Source organism: Larimichthys crocea, chromosome II (genome assembly GCF_000972845.2).
Source record: "Larimichthys crocea isolate SSNF chromosome II, L_crocea_2.0, whole genome shotgun sequence".
NCBI lineage: Eukaryota > Metazoa > Chordata > Actinopteri > Sciaenidae > Larimichthys > Larimichthys crocea.
The window spans coordinates 12,437,704-12,458,458 of record NC_040012.1 but is presented as its reverse complement, the minus strand read 5'-3'; the positions used below and the strand labels follow the sequence as shown (position 1 = coordinate 12,458,458).

General features: G+C 40.5%; 1 protein-coding gene across 8 annotated transcripts in view; it reads left to right on the top strand.

Annotated features, from left to right (window-relative positions):
* Positions 1-20,755, top strand: part of LOC104939067 (phosphatase and actin regulator 1) — a 45,565-nt gene that overhangs the window by 22,173 nt on the left and 2,637 nt on the right. For 4 of the 8 annotated variants that reach the window (XM_027289759.1, XM_027289761.1, XM_027289764.1 and 1 more), the window contains exons 2-11: positions 1,108-1,272; positions 7,538-7,618; positions 9,142-9,345; positions 9,783-10,125; positions 11,353-11,576; positions 12,355-12,511; positions 16,186-16,241; positions 16,773-16,799; positions 17,334-17,395; positions 18,435-18,575. In XM_027289759.1, coding sequence (XP_027145560.1) covers positions 1,108-1,272; positions 7,538-7,618; positions 9,142-9,345; positions 9,783-10,125; positions 11,353-11,576; positions 12,355-12,511; positions 16,186-16,241; positions 16,773-16,799; positions 17,334-17,395; positions 18,435-18,575 — 1,460 coding nt within the window. The remainder of the gene's footprint in view (positions 1-1,107; positions 1,273-7,537; positions 7,619-9,141; positions 9,346-9,782; positions 10,126-11,352; positions 11,577-12,354; positions 12,512-16,185; positions 16,242-16,772; positions 16,800-17,333; positions 17,396-18,434; positions 18,576-20,755) is intronic. The other 4 variants (XM_019262236.2, XM_019262234.2, XM_027289754.1 and 1 more) reach the window with 3 other exon arrangements.

Sequence of the window (20,755 nt, the reverse complement as noted above, 5' to 3'; positions counted from 1 at the left end):
GCGATGTAATTATTTAAAAGCAAGCAACCAGCACTTTTCCCTGACAGCGCATCATGGGTGATGATCTGATGCAATGTGGTGACACTGACAACTGACACACTGTGCTAGAGGTCAGCTCATACATCCATACATTTGTCTTTCTGTTGCTTTTATTATTTTATTTTATTTTTTAATGAAGAGCAGACATGATGGATTCCCCATGTCAAGCAAGTGTTAAGTCTCTGCAATGGCTGCCTAGAGGGTACAGATACTAAAGTACATTCAAAAATTAGAAATGTTTGTATGATCCTCTGAGTGCTGTCATTTTTTAATGCTCTTTTTTGAAAGACTTTTAACGTCCCTTAAATGTCTATTCATTCAGTTTTATGGTGAGAAAATTCAGGAGCAGGTTAGAAAAACAATTCCATATCTAAAGGCACATTGTAGTTGATTTGCTGTTGGCATTGTTCACAGTTTTTAGATCTGTTCACAAGCTGGTTTTGAATCAGAGATTTCAGTTTGAATCCCTCTGGAGTAAAAACTTTTAGATTGTATTTTTTTTTTTTTAATCACATGGACACATTTTGTGTGTGACCTAGTGTCTAGTTTTTTGGAAGTGGGGCAGTCTGTAGCCCCGGATTACTGTATATTTCAAACATAGCATGTACTCACCATTCATTTAATAGTTTGTGTTGGATAATAAAACACTTAACATTTGCTTTTGATATCCAACGGTACGTAAAAATCTAAAGGGATGGGCTGTGTGAATATTTCATGAGGAGTAGAAAGATTTCCCCTTAATGAGGTGCTTATCAGTCTGTTTAGTGTGTTTTGGCAAGCTAATGCCATCCGCTCAGTGAGATGCAGGCTCAAACTGTTTAGACTCTGAGTGTATCCTGCGTAATGCTATCTGATATGCAGGTTTGTTTATCCTCTCCCAACCTCATCCAGTTACTAGGGAATTCATGAGGCCACTTGGCACTGATTCTTGCTGCTTGGATCTTTCTAAGCAAAAGTGTCTGCTGCATTCACTGCTAGCTCTCCTGCATGATTACTAAAATATCACCACCTCTGCAGCCTCACCTAAACTAGACCCTATATATATTATTATTTTTTGTTCCCTTACAGCTGAAGAAGTAGAGAGGCTGGCCGCTATGCGTTCTGAGTCCTTGGTCTCTGGTACCCACACTCCACCCATCCGTCGTCGGAGCAAGTTTGCCACCCTGGGACGCCTCCTCAAGCCCTGGAAATGGAGGAAGAAGAAGAGTGAGAAGTTCAAGCAGACTTCTGCTGGTACATGACATATTTTTTCCGTTCTACAATACAATATACAATATGTTCATTTATGTATTCATTTATATATTTTATTTATCACAAAACAAATGTAGGTGCATCATAAACGACCATATTTCCTGTTATTTTATACCCTGTCTTGTTGTGGAAAGAAATGAAGTGCATGTCCTTTGGCCAAAAGAAAAAAAAGAAATATTAAGTTCAGTCTCCAGGGTGATTGAAAATGCTGCAAATTGATTCAGCAAAAGTGCAGCGTTGGAGTTTCATGTTTTGAGGTCTCTTTAGAGTTCCTTTGATCTCGTAGCCCGGTGTTGTCAGGGGCGAATGAAGGACATGCTCTCTTCAGATGTGGCTGTATTTATTTTCTTTGGGTGACACATCCTGAATTCTGCTGACAGCCTGGTGGACAAGAGGAGGCACTTTGTCAGACTGCGTCTTGCTGGGTTGGAAGCAGAATTCTTGCTTTTGCAGAAGATGAGCAATTGCACAGAGACGTGTGTCCGGTCTTGAACAGGACAGGGTGTTCTGATTCAGAAATATTATTAAATTATTATTTTCCAGGTGTGAATTTGATGAATGAATCAGGCTCTGTCAAATTTGATCATGTTTTGCTGTGTCTGCCTCATCGCTCTCTTAACGCCAATCAGTCTCTTATGTGATCACAAGGACTAATGGGAAGTCTTTTCATCGAAGTACAAAAGATTAGATTTTTATGTTGATGTTACCTTTCAGCTAGGCTTCGACTGTTACTGTTCCCATAGTGCTGTTGGCTGTAGTTTATATTTATGTTCCAGCATGATCCCCCTGGCTCCTCAGCAGTCTCTCTGGACTAAGTGGTATTTTTAGTAAAGCACCCAAGTGCTGACAAAATCTATTTTTTAGCTTTAGATGCTTGATTTTTTTTGATGATGATTTACTGTATTTTAACAGTATGTTTCATTGAGTATGCACAATCACAGATGTTTTCTGTTCTTTGGTACATTCATGTATGCTCTGTGATAACAGCATCTCCTCTGTTGTGATGATGGACAATAATCAGGAGCTGAGCAACAAAGCTTTTTTCAGTTACAATGGTGTTAATGCACAGTGGAGTTGAGTGAAAATCCTCTTTTCATCACTTTTTGTTATCCACTCGTTGGATGCTGCTGCCTCCAAACACTTCTTTCTCTACTATTGTTCTATTCAATCCTTTTTCGATGGCAGCATGATGGAGGCCTTTCCAGTGAAATATGCTCGTAGGTCATAATGCACCAAGTGCTATTTGTGCCTTGCAAGCTGTAGATAATACAAGTCGATAGAATGTTCAGGCAAGTTCTCCAGCTGTTTTGCAACACACTACAACTACACACACAATCTTGCATCAGTTGCAGCAAGAAGCACGAACCCAAGTCCTAAGTAACAGGAGTGTAGGAAGTGGAAGAGTAGAGGTCACATAAGCATGAGCCAGTGCAGTAAATTCAAATGGCAGAGAGTGCTTCAGGGGTTTTGAACTGTAGCGGTTCACACATGGACTATTGCACTTAAATGAGGATTTAAAGCTGCACTAATAAATACTTTTATATAAACACTGACTCATATGTCTACAAATGTGTAATGTAAAAGGGGTCAGTGATAAGGCAGAGGATAGTTACCAAACTCTGCTGTTCCCTGCAGCTCTTCAGAGCACTGTAGCATTTTAAGGCTCGTTGTTTCGGTCTTATGGCATGCACCGTTCTGTTGCTTGCTCTTAGCGTTCTCTCTTCTCCAGTCACAGCAGGTGTCCATTTTCAGAGAAATGGCTCTCATAAAATTATTGTATGCTCTCTACTTAGAAGTTAGCTGGTGAACATTGTAGAACGTTTTGCCGTTAAAGAGCTAGATGTTTCCCTCAGAAGACCAAAACCAAGCTAGACAGAAACGTGACTTTAAATGAATGCTGTTCTTTGTTTTAAACAGGCCACAGTTAGCACAGCTGTATATGCCCATAATACATCTGATGTATATAACTCTCATCTTTGAAATTTGGTTGTCAAGTGACCAAAAAAAACTGAATAACGCTATTTTATTTTAAAGCCTGTATATATTTCCTTACTCCAGTAGTTCACCCACAACCCATTAAAGGAAAAGCTGGCTCAGTATATAATATATTCCATTCACTGCTTTCAACAGCAGTAGACCTAAATCCTGAGTCCTAAATCAGAGCACGTTAAGAAAAATAAGAATCTGTAATGATAAGATCTGATAAGTGGGAGTGAGTTTAGTCCTCTTATAAGTAGCATTTTGTTGTGATGAGAGCTGTGTTTAGAGGATCAGAACTCAGCTTACCTAATCTAGGAAAGCGTATTGACTTTGGCTGATCTGTGAGCCCCACTATTGATTTGTGTTTTTAAATTGGAACATTGCACATGCTGTTGTGCATTTGCCCTAATTTAAAGATATTTGTGGGCCTTTTCAAGCTTTATTTTGATAGACAGCTGAAGAGTGACAGGAATGTGGGGAGAGAGAGATGAGATAAGACATGCAGCACAGGTCGGATTCGAACCCTGTACCGCTGCGGCAGGGTTCATACATGGGGCAGATGCTCTACCAACTGAGCTAACCGACACCCCCATTTGTCCTAATTTAATCAGTCAACACTGGGACGGGATCCTGCTTATCAGTTTCCTTTAAAGCCTGAAATGGGATGACCTTATTTTAAGTGCTGCCATATGATGACCAATATTTGTCTTAACATATACTAATATTTGTCAGCTGGTGTCTTGGGATTTTGTTTAAAATCTCCAGAGGGCCAACCTGTTGCTTAAGCAAACAGGAAAAATGTGCTGTACTGCAACACTTTACATTTATCTTATTAGAGACAAAGTTGATGGTAAGTGAATAGTCGTGATTCCTGCTGCACCGCTATGATCCTGGTCTTTCCCGCCCCTGCATACCGTCGTCTCGTCTCTGCAGTTGTCGTACTGTTGATTCTGTTTCCCGTGTCAGTAGGGAGCAGACCAGCCACTGGGCATGCAGATGTTGTCGTAGATAATTGGACACTCAGCACAGTAGAGGATTATGAATGTGTTGCGATATTTAAGCAGATGAAGGCCAGCTCTGGGGGACTGTACTTCTTCACCTCAGGAAGGAAAGAGGGAGGGAGGGCCTGACTGTTGGATGCCTTATCATGCTCAGTACATCCTCACAGTGCGCTTGTATCACAAAGAGATCTCGCTAGGCAGAGATTCATCAAAAGAGCATTCATGTGTTGATCTGATCTTCATTTTTTATTTTATTTTTTCTAATCCAATTAGTTAGCAGATTTTCTTATGAACAGCAGTATTCTAATGCACTGTTCTTGCTGTTTATTAGCATAATTTTGAATGAAAATCATAGATTTCCTATCTGCCCATTGAGTATATACTGAGTGAAACAAATTTCACCTTTGTATGTGTCGAGGTCTCGTTTAGCCATATCCAAACTTCTGGCGTGTGAGCCTTAACGCTTGAAGAAAGTTTTAATGCAGTTTTTTGTAAAGCTCAGGCTGAGAGAATTGCCTTGGTAAAAGCCTCCACTTTAAGCTACTGAGCCTCGGGGTTGGTAGGATGTGTTCTGACTATCTGGGTCACTTTGCAGCGGAATATATTCTCTCTAAAAAAACTTAAGTGTAGTGTTCTCAGATCAATAGAGGCTATACTGGGATATGCCAGTTTCATTTAATATGCTCTCAGCTGAGTCTCCCTGATGAGCGTCTAATCTTCTCATCTTGGTGCAGACGGACTGACTGGAGTGTCGGACACCACTTGGTCCGTGGTGGACCGTCCAAAATAGAACTTGGTTGATGTTCGAGATGATTTAGAGGACAGTTTTTGCTTTTTAGAATCTGATATGGAAGATTACATTGTGTCATTGGTATTGATAGGCCTATTAAAGTATTTGCTTCATGTGACAGCTCGTGATTTGCCATTCTAGTGATCCAATCAGTCATATTCAGGTTCAAAGTTAAATATTTATTTATATCTGCACTGTGCACAGGATCTTCCTGATGAAATGAACATGAAATTCCACTTCTTGCACATGATTAATGTACTCCTTAAATATTAAACAAAACGTTGGTTTTTGCAAGAGCAGCCAGTGTTTTGACTCCTGACTCGATGCTCCGCTTAGAACTGCCGTGTACCCTTTCAGTCCTAACACATGATTGTGCTTTTGTTTTACGAGCACACATCAGAGCTGAAGATATATCCTTGCAAAGGCTTTTGAGTTAATGGCATTACGTAATTGTGCACACATCCCATGGCATAGAAGTTATGTCATAAAGCTTTGAGTAATTACTTTTCCTTTTGGATGATTTCGGCAACAGTATAATCCCTGAACATATTACGACACTGCCAGCCCAGCAGCAACCTTTAGCCTTAGGTTTTCCCTTTTCGGCAAAGATGATTTTGTCGCTTTGATTGTGTCTGTCAAGCAAATGACTAACAAATACTTCTTTGTTTTTAAAAGTAACCCGTAACAGGGATATCAAAGTCTAATCGAAGTTGGCAATGTGCAGGTTTTTTGGTGCCAAAATGAAATGTCATTTAAGAAGTAGTAGAAGAAGTAGTCACAAGCAAAGTCGTTCTAAACTAAACATGGTTCTGGGAGTTTTATGAAAATCGAATGCCCTGATGTAGTGATTTCTAGTTTTGTTAACAGAAATCTCACTCACTTGTTGTAAACTTTTGTGAAGTTTGAGAATGAACAGGTACAAAGAAGTGAAGCGTGTGACGTCAGACTGCTTCCTGATGCCTGCTGTGCTTTGGGGGAAACAATCTGGTGAACTGGCAGCGATCACTCTCAGACAGAAAAATTCCTCTGTTGATTCTGGGTCAACTCTTTGATAAGTCTATTTATTATCCCCTTGATATACTTGACCTAATGTTAAATTCGCTGCCTCTGTGGGAAAAATCGCTGCTTCTTTTTTTTTTTTTCTTTTTTTTGATGGAGCCGCCAGCATTAGCATCCCAAATAGCATCAAATGGCACAATTTCTTTTCACTTCACACTCCTCAATTTACCGCTTCGCAGGGTTCCAGTGGAAATGATTCTTTGAGTGACACATTTTGGTCACATGCTTTTCCGAAAAGAAATGTTTCGCTGCTTAACTAATTCCTGGCTTGGAGCTCATCTTTTAAATGGGCTTCTTCTCAAAAAAGTTTTGAAGTATGGAATGATATTAAACATCTGGTATCCTGAAGGAACTCATAATGGGGCATAGTGTTTGAAAAAACCAGAGCAAATAAGCATCAAACAGAGTATAGAAATCTCTGCACTGGAGGCCTTACCGTCTGACATTTGTATGACTCTCATTTATGTTATTATTATTATTATTATTATTATTATTATTATTCTTATATTATTCTTATATTATTATTATTATTATTATTTTGGACTCTCAGTGGATGGTTTTTAAATCCACTCTGTTTTGACTAAGGGCAAGGAAAAGACAGGTCAAGTTGTCAGTATGTTTATGAATACACAGTGAGGACACATTAGCATTGAACACACTGCCCACTGATAGAGCTGGGACTGGACTCCTGGGTCATATCTAAAGCACACATGGCACAATCTTTGATCTCCCTCTTAAGTAGGGGCTACGGTGGCCTTCAAGGAGATTCCTGCACGGTGTGCTTAAGTGTTGCTGCTAATCCCCATTTGCCATTCTTAATTGGTTTCTATGCAGGGGTGGATTTTGAAATGGTGTACTGATAGAAGATAAGTTAAGTGCCTCAAGTCTTCTTGTAGTCACATCTCATAAAAAGACAGATAGTAAACTGCTGAAAACTACAGTGCCCAGCTGTTAATAGTTCCCAAATTAGGTAGTTTTATTTTTTAAAAATACCTTGTTGAAGGTTTTATGTCTTCAGTTGGAGCAAATGGATTTGGGGCTGGCTGCCACAGACAAAATAGGAAAGACTAATGCATAGTTAGTTTTAATAGCATTGATTCACAGTACAAAAATATAGTTTCATCATTTTGACCTCATGTTTTCAACTGAAACAGCTCTATAAAAAGTTGTATTAAAGTTAACAGAACAACTGGGAAAGAGTCTGGCAAAGAACATCAAGATTGTTTTGGCAGCCATGCTATCTTATTACCCCCCCTAGGTATTATTGCTATTACTGATGAACATCTACTAAAAATAAAAGCAATCTAGACCTCTAGAGACCTGGATAAATATTTTTCACTTTTATTTTGTGCCAACTACTGTAAAGATTTGATTGATATGAAAATGTTTTGAACATTATTCTCCTTTACCCCCTCAGCTTTGGAGAGGAAGATGTCCATGCGACAGAGCAGAGATGAGTTGATCAAGAGAGGAGTGCTGAAAGAGATCTTTGAAAAAGGTAAGCTGATGTTGTACAGTCACAGTCTGTTTTAACAGAGATGGAAACTGTCTCGGTTTTTAGGTAGAAACTGCAAAAAGGAAAAATATGTTGCACTGAATTGGAAGGTCTTCAGTTATTCATCTCCTCATTAATCTGTAGTCTCTGAAGTACACGCTTCAAGATTTGGCATGGGGCAGCTAGATATAATCTTTCATTATAGAAATTTTGTAAGGTTTTATAAAAAGTCTTTGATCTTGATTTAAAGTGCCTTAGACACTCCTTGTCCACAGCTAGAGAGTATATTTGAGTCTGACAGCAGGGTGCTACATGCCTCAGGACATCAAAAACAAAGTTGCTGAAGCCGAGAAAGTCCATTGACTCTTGCCAAGATGTGAATAAATGAGGGAATATGAGGCCTTTATTCATATTTTATTGTTTTAGAAATTGAGCGTTTTAGACAGCATTCAGAAATAAGAACACTTCGATGTCAAAGCTAAAACAAATGTCTCCAGCCTGACCTAAATAAAGTACAAGCCACTTCTCCTTGAGTTACTATAAGTCCTATGTTCACCTTAAGTTTACAGACGCTGTCCAGCTCAGTAAATTGGTCAAAGCTGATGGATTGAGTAGCCTCCTCTCTATTTTTGCACAGTAACTGTGCCACTCCATAGAACGCATATTAATGGGGCCAGGTGTGCTCAATTCTCCTGCCCAGTGACAGCCTAGTTTCCATAATCAAAAAAAAAGCTTGTGTGCACAGCTTGATAGATCAGCACTGTTTTATTTTTACTTTTGCTATGAAAGCTGTCTCGTTTGATCAGCGCCGACATCGCTCTGATGTATCAATATATTATTCAATTTATTCTGCTCTGGTGTGCTCAAAATAGCAAGAGATCCATAGGGACAAAAATAAAAATCTATATTTAAAAACAAAAGAAAATTCCACATTGGCAAAAACGTGCCAACCTTTTGATCTGATTGGCTGCTGGATTGTAATCGGCTTTAGCTGGTCGCATTCTTTGACTGGCACACTGTGTGCCTGGATTTAATGTGGCACACACACGAGCCAAACCCCAACCCTAGTCTAGTTTCAAATTAAAGGATGCAGGGTCCGTCATGTCAATGGCTGAATTTAAAGATACAGTTAGATCTTTCCTCATGGAAATACTTCGTAATGAGGGTCTTTCGATGTCATCTCATAAAGACTCGCTGAATATTAAAAAGGAGAATGCATTGTTTGTCAAAATATGTGAGCAGCATTGTGAATTGCACTGTCTGCCTTTTTTTTAAAAGAGTTAAAAAGCAAAAGTTCAGTGAAACTGGTTGGCTAACACCGTTCCTTTGTCTGGTTTGTGCTGATAAAATGCTCTTGGGTGGCTTTAACAGCATTAGCCTCCTGAATCCACCCCCCTATTGTTCCAAAACGCAACATCCTGAGCTCATTTTAAATGTTGTTTGAACGGTCTTCTTAGGAGGTGTATTTCTTGTGTGGTCAAACAAATTTTTTGAGATAGACTGTTACTTTTTTCTGTTTTGTTTAGCAACCGTTGAATTTCGATCCTCGATGGACAGCGGAGTCTGCACTCAGGAGCCCTCTATTAAGTCGTCTATGGTCCTGACCACCAAGAAATCTGTCACCTACCCTGGTGACCTTCAGGATACCCCCCTCAAGCCGCCACTGTACCACAAACAGCCTCCTGCTCTTCCTCCAAAGCCTTTCTCTAGGATCCCAAACCATAGCACAGGTCAGTGCTCTCAGTTTATCCAATATATATTATTTGATGTACTCTATTTCACTATGTCAGACTGTCAGAAATGTGAATTTCTCTCAGTAAATACCAAGTATGTGTTTTGAGAAATGAGCCATGCTGTTGCTTTAATTCTTACCTGCGTTGCCAAACATGTGCACAGGATTATAGTAGTCTCATTAAATTCCCCTGTGGTTAGGTCAGCTGGGTTCTCTCTGTCATTGTCAATCTGTCAGAGAGAAGTGGCATTACCCTGGCCTAGTTCCTGCCACTCTGCACTGACGTCTGAGCCATGTCTGATCGTCCATGAGCTCTGTTTATCTCTCTGCAGCAGCAAAGTGTAGTTGATGTGATGCAACAAAATTGAACCCAGTGGATGTGTTCAGTAATCCGTCGTTCTGTCCTGTTTATACTTTGATTTCTTTTCTCTCTAGATTCTTGCCAGCCAATGAAGTTGCCCTGTATGCCCGGCGGAAAACACTCTCCACCTCTGCCTCCCAAGAAAGTGATGATTTGTGTGCCTCCAGGGGGGCTGGACTCTACGTCCCCTTCCCCGTCCCCCAATCCCCTCAGCGTTCTCTCCCAAAAGTGCGCACCTTCCCAAGGAATGTCCCTTCACCACGGCACCCTGCTGCCCTCTCAGCTCGCAGGCCTGTCTAGTCTCCACCAGAGCCACGGTCATCCACTCCAGCTTCAGTACGGCAGCTTGCACACGCCCAGCCGCATCATCGAGGAGCTCAATAAAACCCTGGCGCTCTCCATGCAGAGGTTTGAAAGGTTAGTAGCTATAAGTGCTCAGGTCATTTTGAATGTCCTTGAATGAGAGCAGGTTGGATCGGGGGAATGAAATGTGTCAATGTTACATGCCGGTATACAAAAACTTTCAACGATGGAACTCATAGCTTTGTACTAATTGGCTCAAAGGGTTGCTGGTGAAATCATGTTTCTTTTTATAGAATTATTTCCCTTTTTATTTGATGAGCCTCTAGTTTATTATCATAAAATTCATCTGTCAGTGAAAGCTGTTGCCAAAACGGCACTAATCAGAGTAATTACTGAAAACAAATGCATTATTATTAACCTAGAACGTCCTGTTTATTATTTTTGTGGCTTGTCCACCATTCTCAAATATATCCATGTCCGTTATTGAGGTCACGTCCTGCCATGTAGCGCTGGTGTACAGGTCTAAATCAGCACACTGCCTCATAGGGAAACATGGCCTAATTTTGAAGTAAATGTGTGTATGTGTGGGAACAGGCTCATGCAGTAGGCGTCCCTCCAGCAGTTGGCCTGACATAACATGACCAGCTGCTCTTTACAAGAGCTGTTTCTTCATATTTGGAGAAAAGGGACAGGACAGCGAATTGGATATTACGTAACACGTAACATTAGGATCTCTTTGTCACCAAAGCCATTTGGGCAGGGGATAAGGAAGTAATGGTCCTGATATTGCTCACAATTAGTCTGAAAGCTTCAAAAATGGTTACATAACAGTGGCTCATCATAAGAAGCTGCAACTAGACTGCGATTAATCAATCTATCAAATATGTCACCGGATAGGACTTTCATGTGAACGATGTGTTCCAGAAAGTTTATTTCTGTCACCTTGTTTTGAATAATACAAGTTGTATAATCAGTTCCTCTTTCCCTCTGTGTAGCTGAGAGGATTGCATGGTGTTGCGTAGGACTGTACAGAACTGTACCGTGTGTGTATTCTTTGTACTCCAGTTTCATTCAGCTGGAGTTATACATCTCCTCTCCCTCTATACTTGGATTAAAATCCCACTAAGCTATCATTAGATTATGGTCCAGATGCTCCTTTATTGTTTTTAATCACTTTTTCTGGACTGAGAATGTTTATGAGTGTTATTTTATTTCAATAAAATGGGATATGGTGATATAGAGCTAGGCTTGAACTGTGAGGTTTGACATGTAAACTGAATTTCCTAGTTGGTAAGGCAAAATAGTTTGACTGTAAAAATGACCCACTGCATTAATCTCCAGATTCTCTCCCTTTTACTGCACTAGCTCTGCACTGCACGGTGTTGGTCAGTGTGTTCCCCTGGACAGAAGAGAAGTCCCATCTGTGATCATCGACTACGAGGACGACAAGGAAAACATGCCCAACGAGTCTGACTACGAAGATCTGCCCAGCATGTATAAGGATGAGGATGATGACGTGGATGACGACGAGGACGATGAGGAAGATGACGACTCCATATTTACAAGTGAGTGACCTTGAGATGTTTGACTGTTTTTCCTCTAAGATTCGTAAATGTATCTCTGCCTTTTGAGGAATTCACCCAAAGGTAAAGACAAAGGCAGGTTGTGGAGAGTCAGGAATAGCTCATGTTTACAGATATGATGACACATTTGCTTGACTAATCCTGATCGACAATACTGCCAGCTTCACCCGAAGGCTTCTGGAGCTCAGATGTAGTTCGACCTTCAAAGCAGGGCCAAAATTTGGTTCACAGAAGTGTATCCAGAATCATGCTGTCACCCATGGAAACACTTTTCATTTGCAACCTCTTTGCAAAAACTGCTGAACTGTGCAAAGCTGTCCGTGTCTTTGACACTTTATCCTTGTTTCCACATGGGAGCATGTTGAGTTTGTAAAAGGTTGCGATTGGCCATGCGTGATGGAATCAATGAATGTGCCACATTATGACTTTAAGGGGCATTTAAGGTATGAGGAATATTTAAAGGTACAGGTAATATTATATAAACATTTCATGTGTTGTTGCACAGATAAGTCTAATCACCATAGTTTAGAAAACAAGGGTAAAGCACTATTTTTGCATTATCAAAAAAACAATAAAATTAAGATTGAAATAAAAATGGTAAGATTTTACACTAGTTTATCTACAAATTCAGTTTTGAGTGTCATCTTGGATGTTTACCTTTGAATTGTGTATTCTGACATACAGTAGAATTTAGGGAATTGGGTACATGAGGCCGTGGATCTGTGCTCCTCTCATGTTTGACCATGGTGTTTGAGTTTAGGTACCCTGGCTCAGAAGGTGCTGAGGAAAGACTCTTTGGCCATCAAGCTGAGTAACCGTCCATCCAAAAGAGAGCTGGAAGAGAAAAACATCTTGCCCATGCAGACAGATGAGGAGAGACTGGAGTCTAGGCAGCAGATAGGCACCAAACTCACAAGGTGAGACACGATACACGCATGCATTTTTAAACCTGAATGCATTTACACACATGCACCATTTATGGGGCCACATATTTTTCAGTAAGCCTGGGTGATGTTGCTGTAGGCAGCTCAACAACACCTGCCTGAAACAGCACCGACTCTCCTTATAGCCAAATCCAGCATTTTGTCTTTCTTACTTTGGGCTGACGACGTCCAATATCCTGACTGATAGAACTGTGACTCAGTCCAAAACAGATGCAAGTGTGAGCCTTTTTTCTATCAAAACACTCTATCCTTTCGTTTTTTTTGTTTTTTTTTTTCCCTTCGCAGCATCCGATAAGGATAATCGCTTTATCTTGTTAAAATGAAGCTCTGAAAATGGAGCTGACCTAATTTCAGTGATGCACACCCCCCCCCTCCTCTTTTTTCTTCTCTTGTCTTCTCTCTAAAGCTCTCACTCTCTCCCTATCTCGTCTTTCTTCCTCCTGCCTGACTTCCTCCCTCGCTGACTGAATCACCACGGTGATGCATGTGCCAAACTATCTCCACCCGACTCCTCCACACAACAGCACCACACAAGCCACACCGTACCAGCAGTTTATCCACACACGCACACACACACACACAAACAAACAAACACACACTACACTGGTGCAGTGCGTACAAAAAAAAAATCACATGATTTTGTATACATGTGTTGAGATTACAAATGTGAGGTCTAGTAATTGAACATATCAAACAACATAATGTTTTTTCCCCAGCGGATCACAGGCCTCATTTGATTTCACTCTTCTCTTTGAAGATGACTTGCCTGTCTGAATGAAGGGGATGTAATGATGTGTTGAGAGAAAAGAAAAATGTCAAGCGTATGGGTAAAAATGCAAGCCCGGATAGTATAATAAGATACGAGACGTGGGAAATATGCTTGCAACGGAGGGATGAAGTATTATCTAGAGACATTGGCACACAAGTCACTCTTCCCCACTGTGATTGGAACACAGCACATGTTCCCAGAAGGCCTGCCTGCTTAGTTGTCATGTTCCCAAAAAGCTCTCTCACAGTGTCCTTTTGCGCAGTGTCATCTGACGCACAATTCCTAATTTTCATGCTTTTTTTTGTTTTGTTTTGTTTTTTTGCCAATAGCATTGTGTCCTGTTAATGCAGTTGTTTGTGCCAAGCCAATCAGGATTGATTATGATAATGCTATTCTAGGACAAGCTGACCTCAACTTACTTCTATTGACCTGATTCGCTGGAAAAACCCCAGAGACCCTCTTATCTCAAGGGTGAAAACTGAACGGAAGAGTTTGAGCTTTCACCCTTGAGAAAGCAGATAAAACCCGCTGTGTCTTTGACTTGTTGTTTTAAAGGCTTGCTTGACTTGAAGAAATATGTAGTATATGACTCTTAAAGGAATAGAGAAATGCGTGCATTTGCTTACAGGTGAGAAAATAGATCCAACTCTCATGTCTGTCAGGTAAATATGAAGCTACATCTAGGACAAAGTAGCATAGCGTAGCATAAAGGCTTGAAGAAGGATGAGACAGCTGGTAAAGCACCGGTTAAGCTCACATAATATAATTTGTTCGTCTGTACAAAAACCAATGTGAAAAAAGCTTGGGTTTTAAAGAGTGGGAGTTATGTGAATTTTTTTTAATGTGTACTCAATTTCTGTAATTTTAAAAAATGTTCAAAAACGATTCTTTTGATTTATCTAATAACTGCAGGGAAACAAGTTTCCCTCAAAAGGACAATAAACTGAAGTAAAGTTTGGCTGAAATTTGAATGCATTTTATTTAGTATTGTTAAGCAGCGATAATTGTTTTGTTTTTTTTGTCATAAGCTGTAAATGCAGTGACATATAATCATATAATTAAGCTGTTGTGATGACTGTATTAGTAAACTGATGGCTATTTACATATGGATGTGAGATGGATCGAAGTCTAATACTCATTGTCCTTTTAGTTTTAGTTTTTTTTTTGGTCCCCACCAACTACTGAAAAAAATATTTAGTTTTTTTAATCTGCAAAATGTTCTACCATCATTTCTAGCTCGCTCCTAACTTTCTCTTACCTGTTAGTCACAGTGCTGCACAGGTAGCATCATTTTTTTTTTTTCCCCACTGAAAGCAGCTGCTTACTGCTACTGAATATGAGGTTGGTGAGTAGTCGTTTTTGTGGGTTTATCATTATGAGTGACACCTTTGATACATAGTCATTTGATCCGTTGTAAATAAACAACTATTGTTAGTGCAGCAACAACAACTTCATATTAGCCATAAAATCCCTCTGTTTCCTTTTTTATAATCTCATTATATTCAGGTCTGTTGTCTTCATATTGGATACAGACCAGACAGACTGGCACTTGGTTGATTATGGCAGTGCCTTTAAATAAACCGGTTGTGATAGAAATTATTTTGGAAGGAGCATCCATATGGACGCTTGTCGAGTAGTCGCTGTATGTTTTGTTTACAGTGGCTGTGTATTTGCTGGCATGATGCTGATATAATGCTCAGGCCACACTGAGAGGCGGAGAGCTCTAGTCTGTGATTCAGTGTCTTCACTTTTCAGTCTAGCGGGAGAAGGAATGACACAAGACGAGATGAGACAACCCGGTCTGAGCACAGACCTCACCCTGCATACAGCAGCTCACAGGGCTGAGCAGCTCCAGATGGCTGTCAGATCTAACAAGATGGAGGCAATCATTGATCCAGTGCCTACAGTTAGGTCTACTGCCACAGGGTCCTGACACAGTGCTATAATAAGAGTCCCTAGTTGAAAGCACTTAGAGTGACCTTTCAGAGATTGCCTTTGGGTATCTTAGTCATTTCAGCTACTTACAAATTGAGGAAATTGGAGATAATCTGTGCAAAATGTATCTCTTCGGATGTTGCAGAAAAGGAAAAACTGTAACGAGGACAGTCTCTGGCTGTCATGTTCTATGTACCGTTGTCTGTTTAAATGTGTATGGTAGGTTTATTTTAGCTGTCTCTAGTGTTGAACCCTTTCAGTTACCGTGTGACCGTGTCATAATCCCTTTTACCTTGTTCAGCATCGGGCGAGAGCTGAGTCTTCAGGAATATCTTTGTTTTGCTGACCTCCTTCCCTGCATTGCACCAATGTATTATCATGCAGTCATTCAATTAGAAGTATGGGGGATTGCTGATCATGGCTGACTGAATTTTTAGGAAGGGCGCCTGTCAAGCTGTTCTACGGCAAAAGCCTAAATACGATGCAAATCTTTCAACACTGAACTCATAAATAAGTTGTAGTCAAAGTAAGGAAACACTGAGTTAATGTATATTTAATTCAGTTTGGGACTAACACTCTAAAGCTCAGACTTGTCAGTTGTAAGAGTACCCATGCTGTGAGTCAAAATGTCAATAATATAACCTTGCTGGGAGTTGCTGTCAAACCACTGAACGCTGATGTGTAATGTAAGGAAGAAAAAGAAGGAAGGAAGAAAAAGCTAAACCGAGCAGCTTTCTTTGAACTATGTGTCACTGTGTCTCACAGAGGAAGAACCAGTGAAATGTTTGCACGTTTTCTTTTCAACAATGACCGTTGATGATATTACACATAAAGTAGGTTGGTCTGCATTTGGAATTTTAGGTTGTTTTTTTTTTCCCGGTGTTGCTTTGCTGACCTAGTGTCTGTGATTATGTGCTGATCATGAATGTATGTTTCTAACCAGGCGCTTGAGTCAGAGACCCACAGCGGAGGAACTGGAACAGAGGAACATCCTCAAACGTGAGTGTCTCAAACTTGTATGTTTTAACATTATCTCTAAGCTGCTAAAGTCAAATCACAACTTGTCACGGTGACAAAAACTGCCCTCTCTAACTGAAAATTCAACACATCGCAGCCTTTTGTGCATGCAGGCTCCATATAATGCAGCCTGGTGATTTGAGAGTCCTAGTTATGTGAAAGCGAGTGGCATACATCTCTCCCATTTTTTTTTTTTTTTTCTTATTCGTCCTCGGTCTGCCTTTTCATCCGAGGCAAGCAGGCAGCAAGGTTCCCTGAGGAGTCATGTCCAGAGAGACTGGCTTCTTAGCTCAAACACATGCAGTATCAGAGAGAGGCAGTTCTGTTGCCTGGGACTCTGCAGCTCTCACATCAAAGACTGATTTACCAGCAGTCCCTGCTCTCCTAGAGGCTCCTGCGTGATTGGCAGAGTGCAGGAGGAAAAATACAAAGTCGAAGAATTCATGAGTGACAAGTCATGTCACTCTTAACGCATACTGTAGCAAGGTTAAACAAACATTGCTTTATTTTCAGGAGTGGTACCGTCTGGAAGCCAAAACTGTGAGTAGTACTATAGATACAGTAAGTGTTAAGCACAAGCACAAATGCAGGTTGACTGCTGGAGCGTTTGCAACCAGGAGCAGCGTCCCAGTATGCCTTTTTGTTTACTCTCATCTCTCCTTTTAACTTCCTCCTCTGAGCCTTTTTGGCTCTGTAATTGACTTTGAATATAATACAACACATGGAGGAATTTTAGGGAGATGTGAGACCTCCGTGATCAGCATTTATTTTCTCTTGTAAACTTCTAAAGTGGGTCAATCACTTGATCATAAACATGGACCAAAAAGCCCTGGGACAACTTGAAATGAACAAAGCAATATCATTCTCCCCCGATACCCATTCCTAATGGTATTAAACAGCCAAGGATGGAAACAATTTTTTTTTACGCTTTATCCAGTTTAGTGTGAATCTAATGAGCCATATTATGCAAATGGTGTGTTTGTTCCCCCTTTCAGTAATTTCTAAACATTTCATATACACTGTTTTTAATCTGCACTCGCAGTATAACACTCATTCTTTTTCCCTTCTTGGCAGCTCGCAATGAGCAAGAGGAAATGGAGGAGAAGAGGGAGATAAAACGAAGGCTAACACGAAAGGTGAGTCCAAAATAGTTCCAAAGGTGCGAACCCACACCTTGAACTTGAGCATTTGGAGGGGGTAAATTGTTGTCCAGAATAAACAAACACTGTGACAGTGACTCATCTGTAGTGAGAAGTGAGTCTTGCCAGCCACGGGCCTGTTATTGTAGTTCTCAGGACCCCCCCAGGAGATGTCGATGTCCTTGTTGCCCTTGGTCCTTCAACATGTTGGCTGCCAAATCTTTCGACCCCATAGGGAGGTGTTGAGCATGTTCCTATCACGTTCAGTTGGATTATAGCACTTTCTGATCACCAGCAGACACGCTGGTCAAAATAAAAATCTCACAGCTCTCAGGGCGTATTGTTTACAGTGTATAAACCTTCCAGTCACTGGTGCTGTATTTCTGTTTTAAATAAGATGCCCATCTTCTACTGTATATCACACATTTATAGAATATTGCACTTGTGTTGAGAGTTTTAAAAAATCCGTTACTAAAATATTTCTCATTTTTGTACATAACATTTATTTATTATTTAAGAATTTTAATACTGGCACATTTCTGATGCACTTAAATTATTTGATGTGTTGTTTTTGTTGCACATTCTTTTTTAAGATACGTTCAATGTTTCTCATTTGGTTTGTAGGTTTTCTATGAGATTTGTTTTCATTCAGATCATGATCAGTATCTGAGACAATAATCCGTGCCTTCAGCTGTGCACTGTGACACCTATCTGTGAATTCAGCTGTGCAAATGAGGTTCACAGCTGAAGGCGTCTAAGTGATAAACTAGTCTGTCCCCTTTTGTAAAGCACTCCTACTCTAAAGACGGTCTGCAGGAACTGAAAAAGTTAATTTGATGCACTGATTCAGTAAATGTCCTGAACGCCAGAGCAGTGTGTTATTAAACTGCTCTCTGACGCACCTGCATTTTTTTTTTCTTCTAATCTTTCGATAAAGACTTGAATTATATGCAAATTCTGCTGCTAACCGTGGCAGTGACTAGGAATACTTCCTATCTAGTCTTCTAGTTCTCCAACTCTTCTGCTTTTGTTCCAGCTGAGCCAGCGGCCCACTGTGGAGGAGCTGAGACAGGCCAAAATCCTCATCCGATTCAGTGACTACGTGGAGGTGTCAGATGCCCAGGACTATGACAGGCGGGCAGATAAGCCCTGGACCCGGCTCACAGCAGCTGACAAGGCCAGTATCGCTTACACTAATCTTACAGTTAAATTGAGATAATCTTTTAATAATATAAAGCTCCCTCCTTGCCTGCTTTCAAAAACAAAGCATCCTACCTCTCTGTGCCTTTTTTTATATATATGATGCAAGCCATAACGCAGGAGAGAAATAGCCGGAGGATGTGTTCCTCCTCTCTTGTTACGCCTAGTTCCACCTCAGCTGTTTGCTTCCCCTCTGTGAGTAAACACCCTGGAGCAGTCCTGCTGCTCACTGCCCGGCGGGCAATGCTCCTGACTTTTAATGACTCCTTGATTTTTCACGGAGCAGCGATGCTGCCTCCTTCTTGCTTTGATGATGTGCAACTCTGAGCACGCCAAGTCACACCTGAGGACCACTCATGCGAAAATCACAGGAATTCAGCATTTCGATTATGCAACAAACTCCCCTTACATAAGAGAGTAATCGAATGAGCAATGCCTCAGGACCCCTCAGCTGCAGCTGAGGTTTTTTTTTTGTTTGTTTGTTTGTTTTTTCCTGCTTCTACCATCTAGCACACATTTGAATGTTGTTTGCTCTCATGTGGCAGAAGCATCTTCCGCCATGGTTGGAGACGTCCCTTTGAGTCATGCTGAATATCAAAAGGAACGACATCACCTGGCTGGGTCACACATTTTGGAGGGGGGTGTATGAGTAAAAAAAAAAAAAAAAAAGGAACAAAAGACCATTTTATATTCTTGAACTTTGACTCATCTGCACATTTAGAATCTTTTTTGCAATCATCCTGCCCTCAGGTGAAACACTCAGCCTTCCACTACTGCTCCAGTGATGCTACTTGGAGGCCACGGTCCACTGGGCATTGTCCCAAATGTGTGTCTAACTACATGAATGGAAACTGTTTTTGTTTTTTTATCTCTGCTCCAAAACCCCAACTCACACATATACCTCAAACTATTTATATTTAACATTGTTCTGGTATCTGGTTTATTCACACTGGGCTTGATGTAAGAGATAGAGGGGTTGTGTTTTACTGTTTTGTTGTCTCACTGTTGCTATAAATAAATACAGGCACAGGGATGAAAAATTTGTGTACATTAGCTTACTGTCACAGTAACACGATGGCGCAAGCAACTGGCTGTGTCAGGTTTAGTGCAGAGGAGCAGTTCTTTGATATTTGTTGAGAGCAGCTCTCAAAATAAAGATGTGTGGCCGCTGATGAGGAGGAATTCTTTTTCTATGCCATTGACGACATCAGCTTTGAATGCGACAATCGGTCAAGAGAAGTTAAGACTGATGGGGGAACCTCAACTACCTCAACCTTGTTGCTTTGCAATGTACAAGTAGTTTTGCTGACCAAATTTCCAACTTCGAAAGCCAGATGAGCTCACAAGTGGTGTGCTTTTCCATTGTGGCCATCACTGGACAAAAAGGATAGATGTGGCATGACTTCCAAAAGCTGATTATCACTCTAAATGTTTTGGGGGGTTCCAGCTTTTTTAGCTGTGAAGCTCTGTCAATGCCACATCTGTCCATCCATGTTCAAAATGCAAAACGGCGGAGAAGTGATTTTACGATAAATATTTTGGGTTTGGTAGGATTAAGTCTATAAGAAGTCTATAAGATATTACAGTGTTGCACTGAAATATATTAATGAGAAACAAATGTGACCCATAAAAGATGTGTATAAAGATTTCTTGTGTGTTTATAATACGTTGTGAAAATGATTTTAGTATATGGCTTATATCTCTGTTTTATAAGTGTTGGGTCACTAAAGACTCGAGGTATGTAGGGACATTTTAAAATAACGAAGAAATCACACCACAGTGTCTTGTGCTTGCTTTATTTCTAGTGTTTTCTATGATTTGTTGTGCTTTTTCACACTGGAATTGTGTGTGTTATCTTGAGCCTGCAACACCTTAAATATACTTTACATCTTTGGCGTTAGGTCAGCTCTAAATGTTTTTTTTTCCTACCTACCTAAGTAGACCAGCAGCAGATTGTATATAATTGTTCATGCTCTTGGATGTCTCAAGAGGAGGCAATTGAAGGCTCTTGTGATGTGAGAAGAGGATTCAGCAGAATCATTCATGGCCTCGAGATAAGCCTAAATGATGCATGAAGCATGCTAAAAGGAGGTAGAGTCAGGGCTTAGAGCTTGCCGTTCGTGTACCAAGCCTCTGCAGCTTTTTCTCAAATTTCCT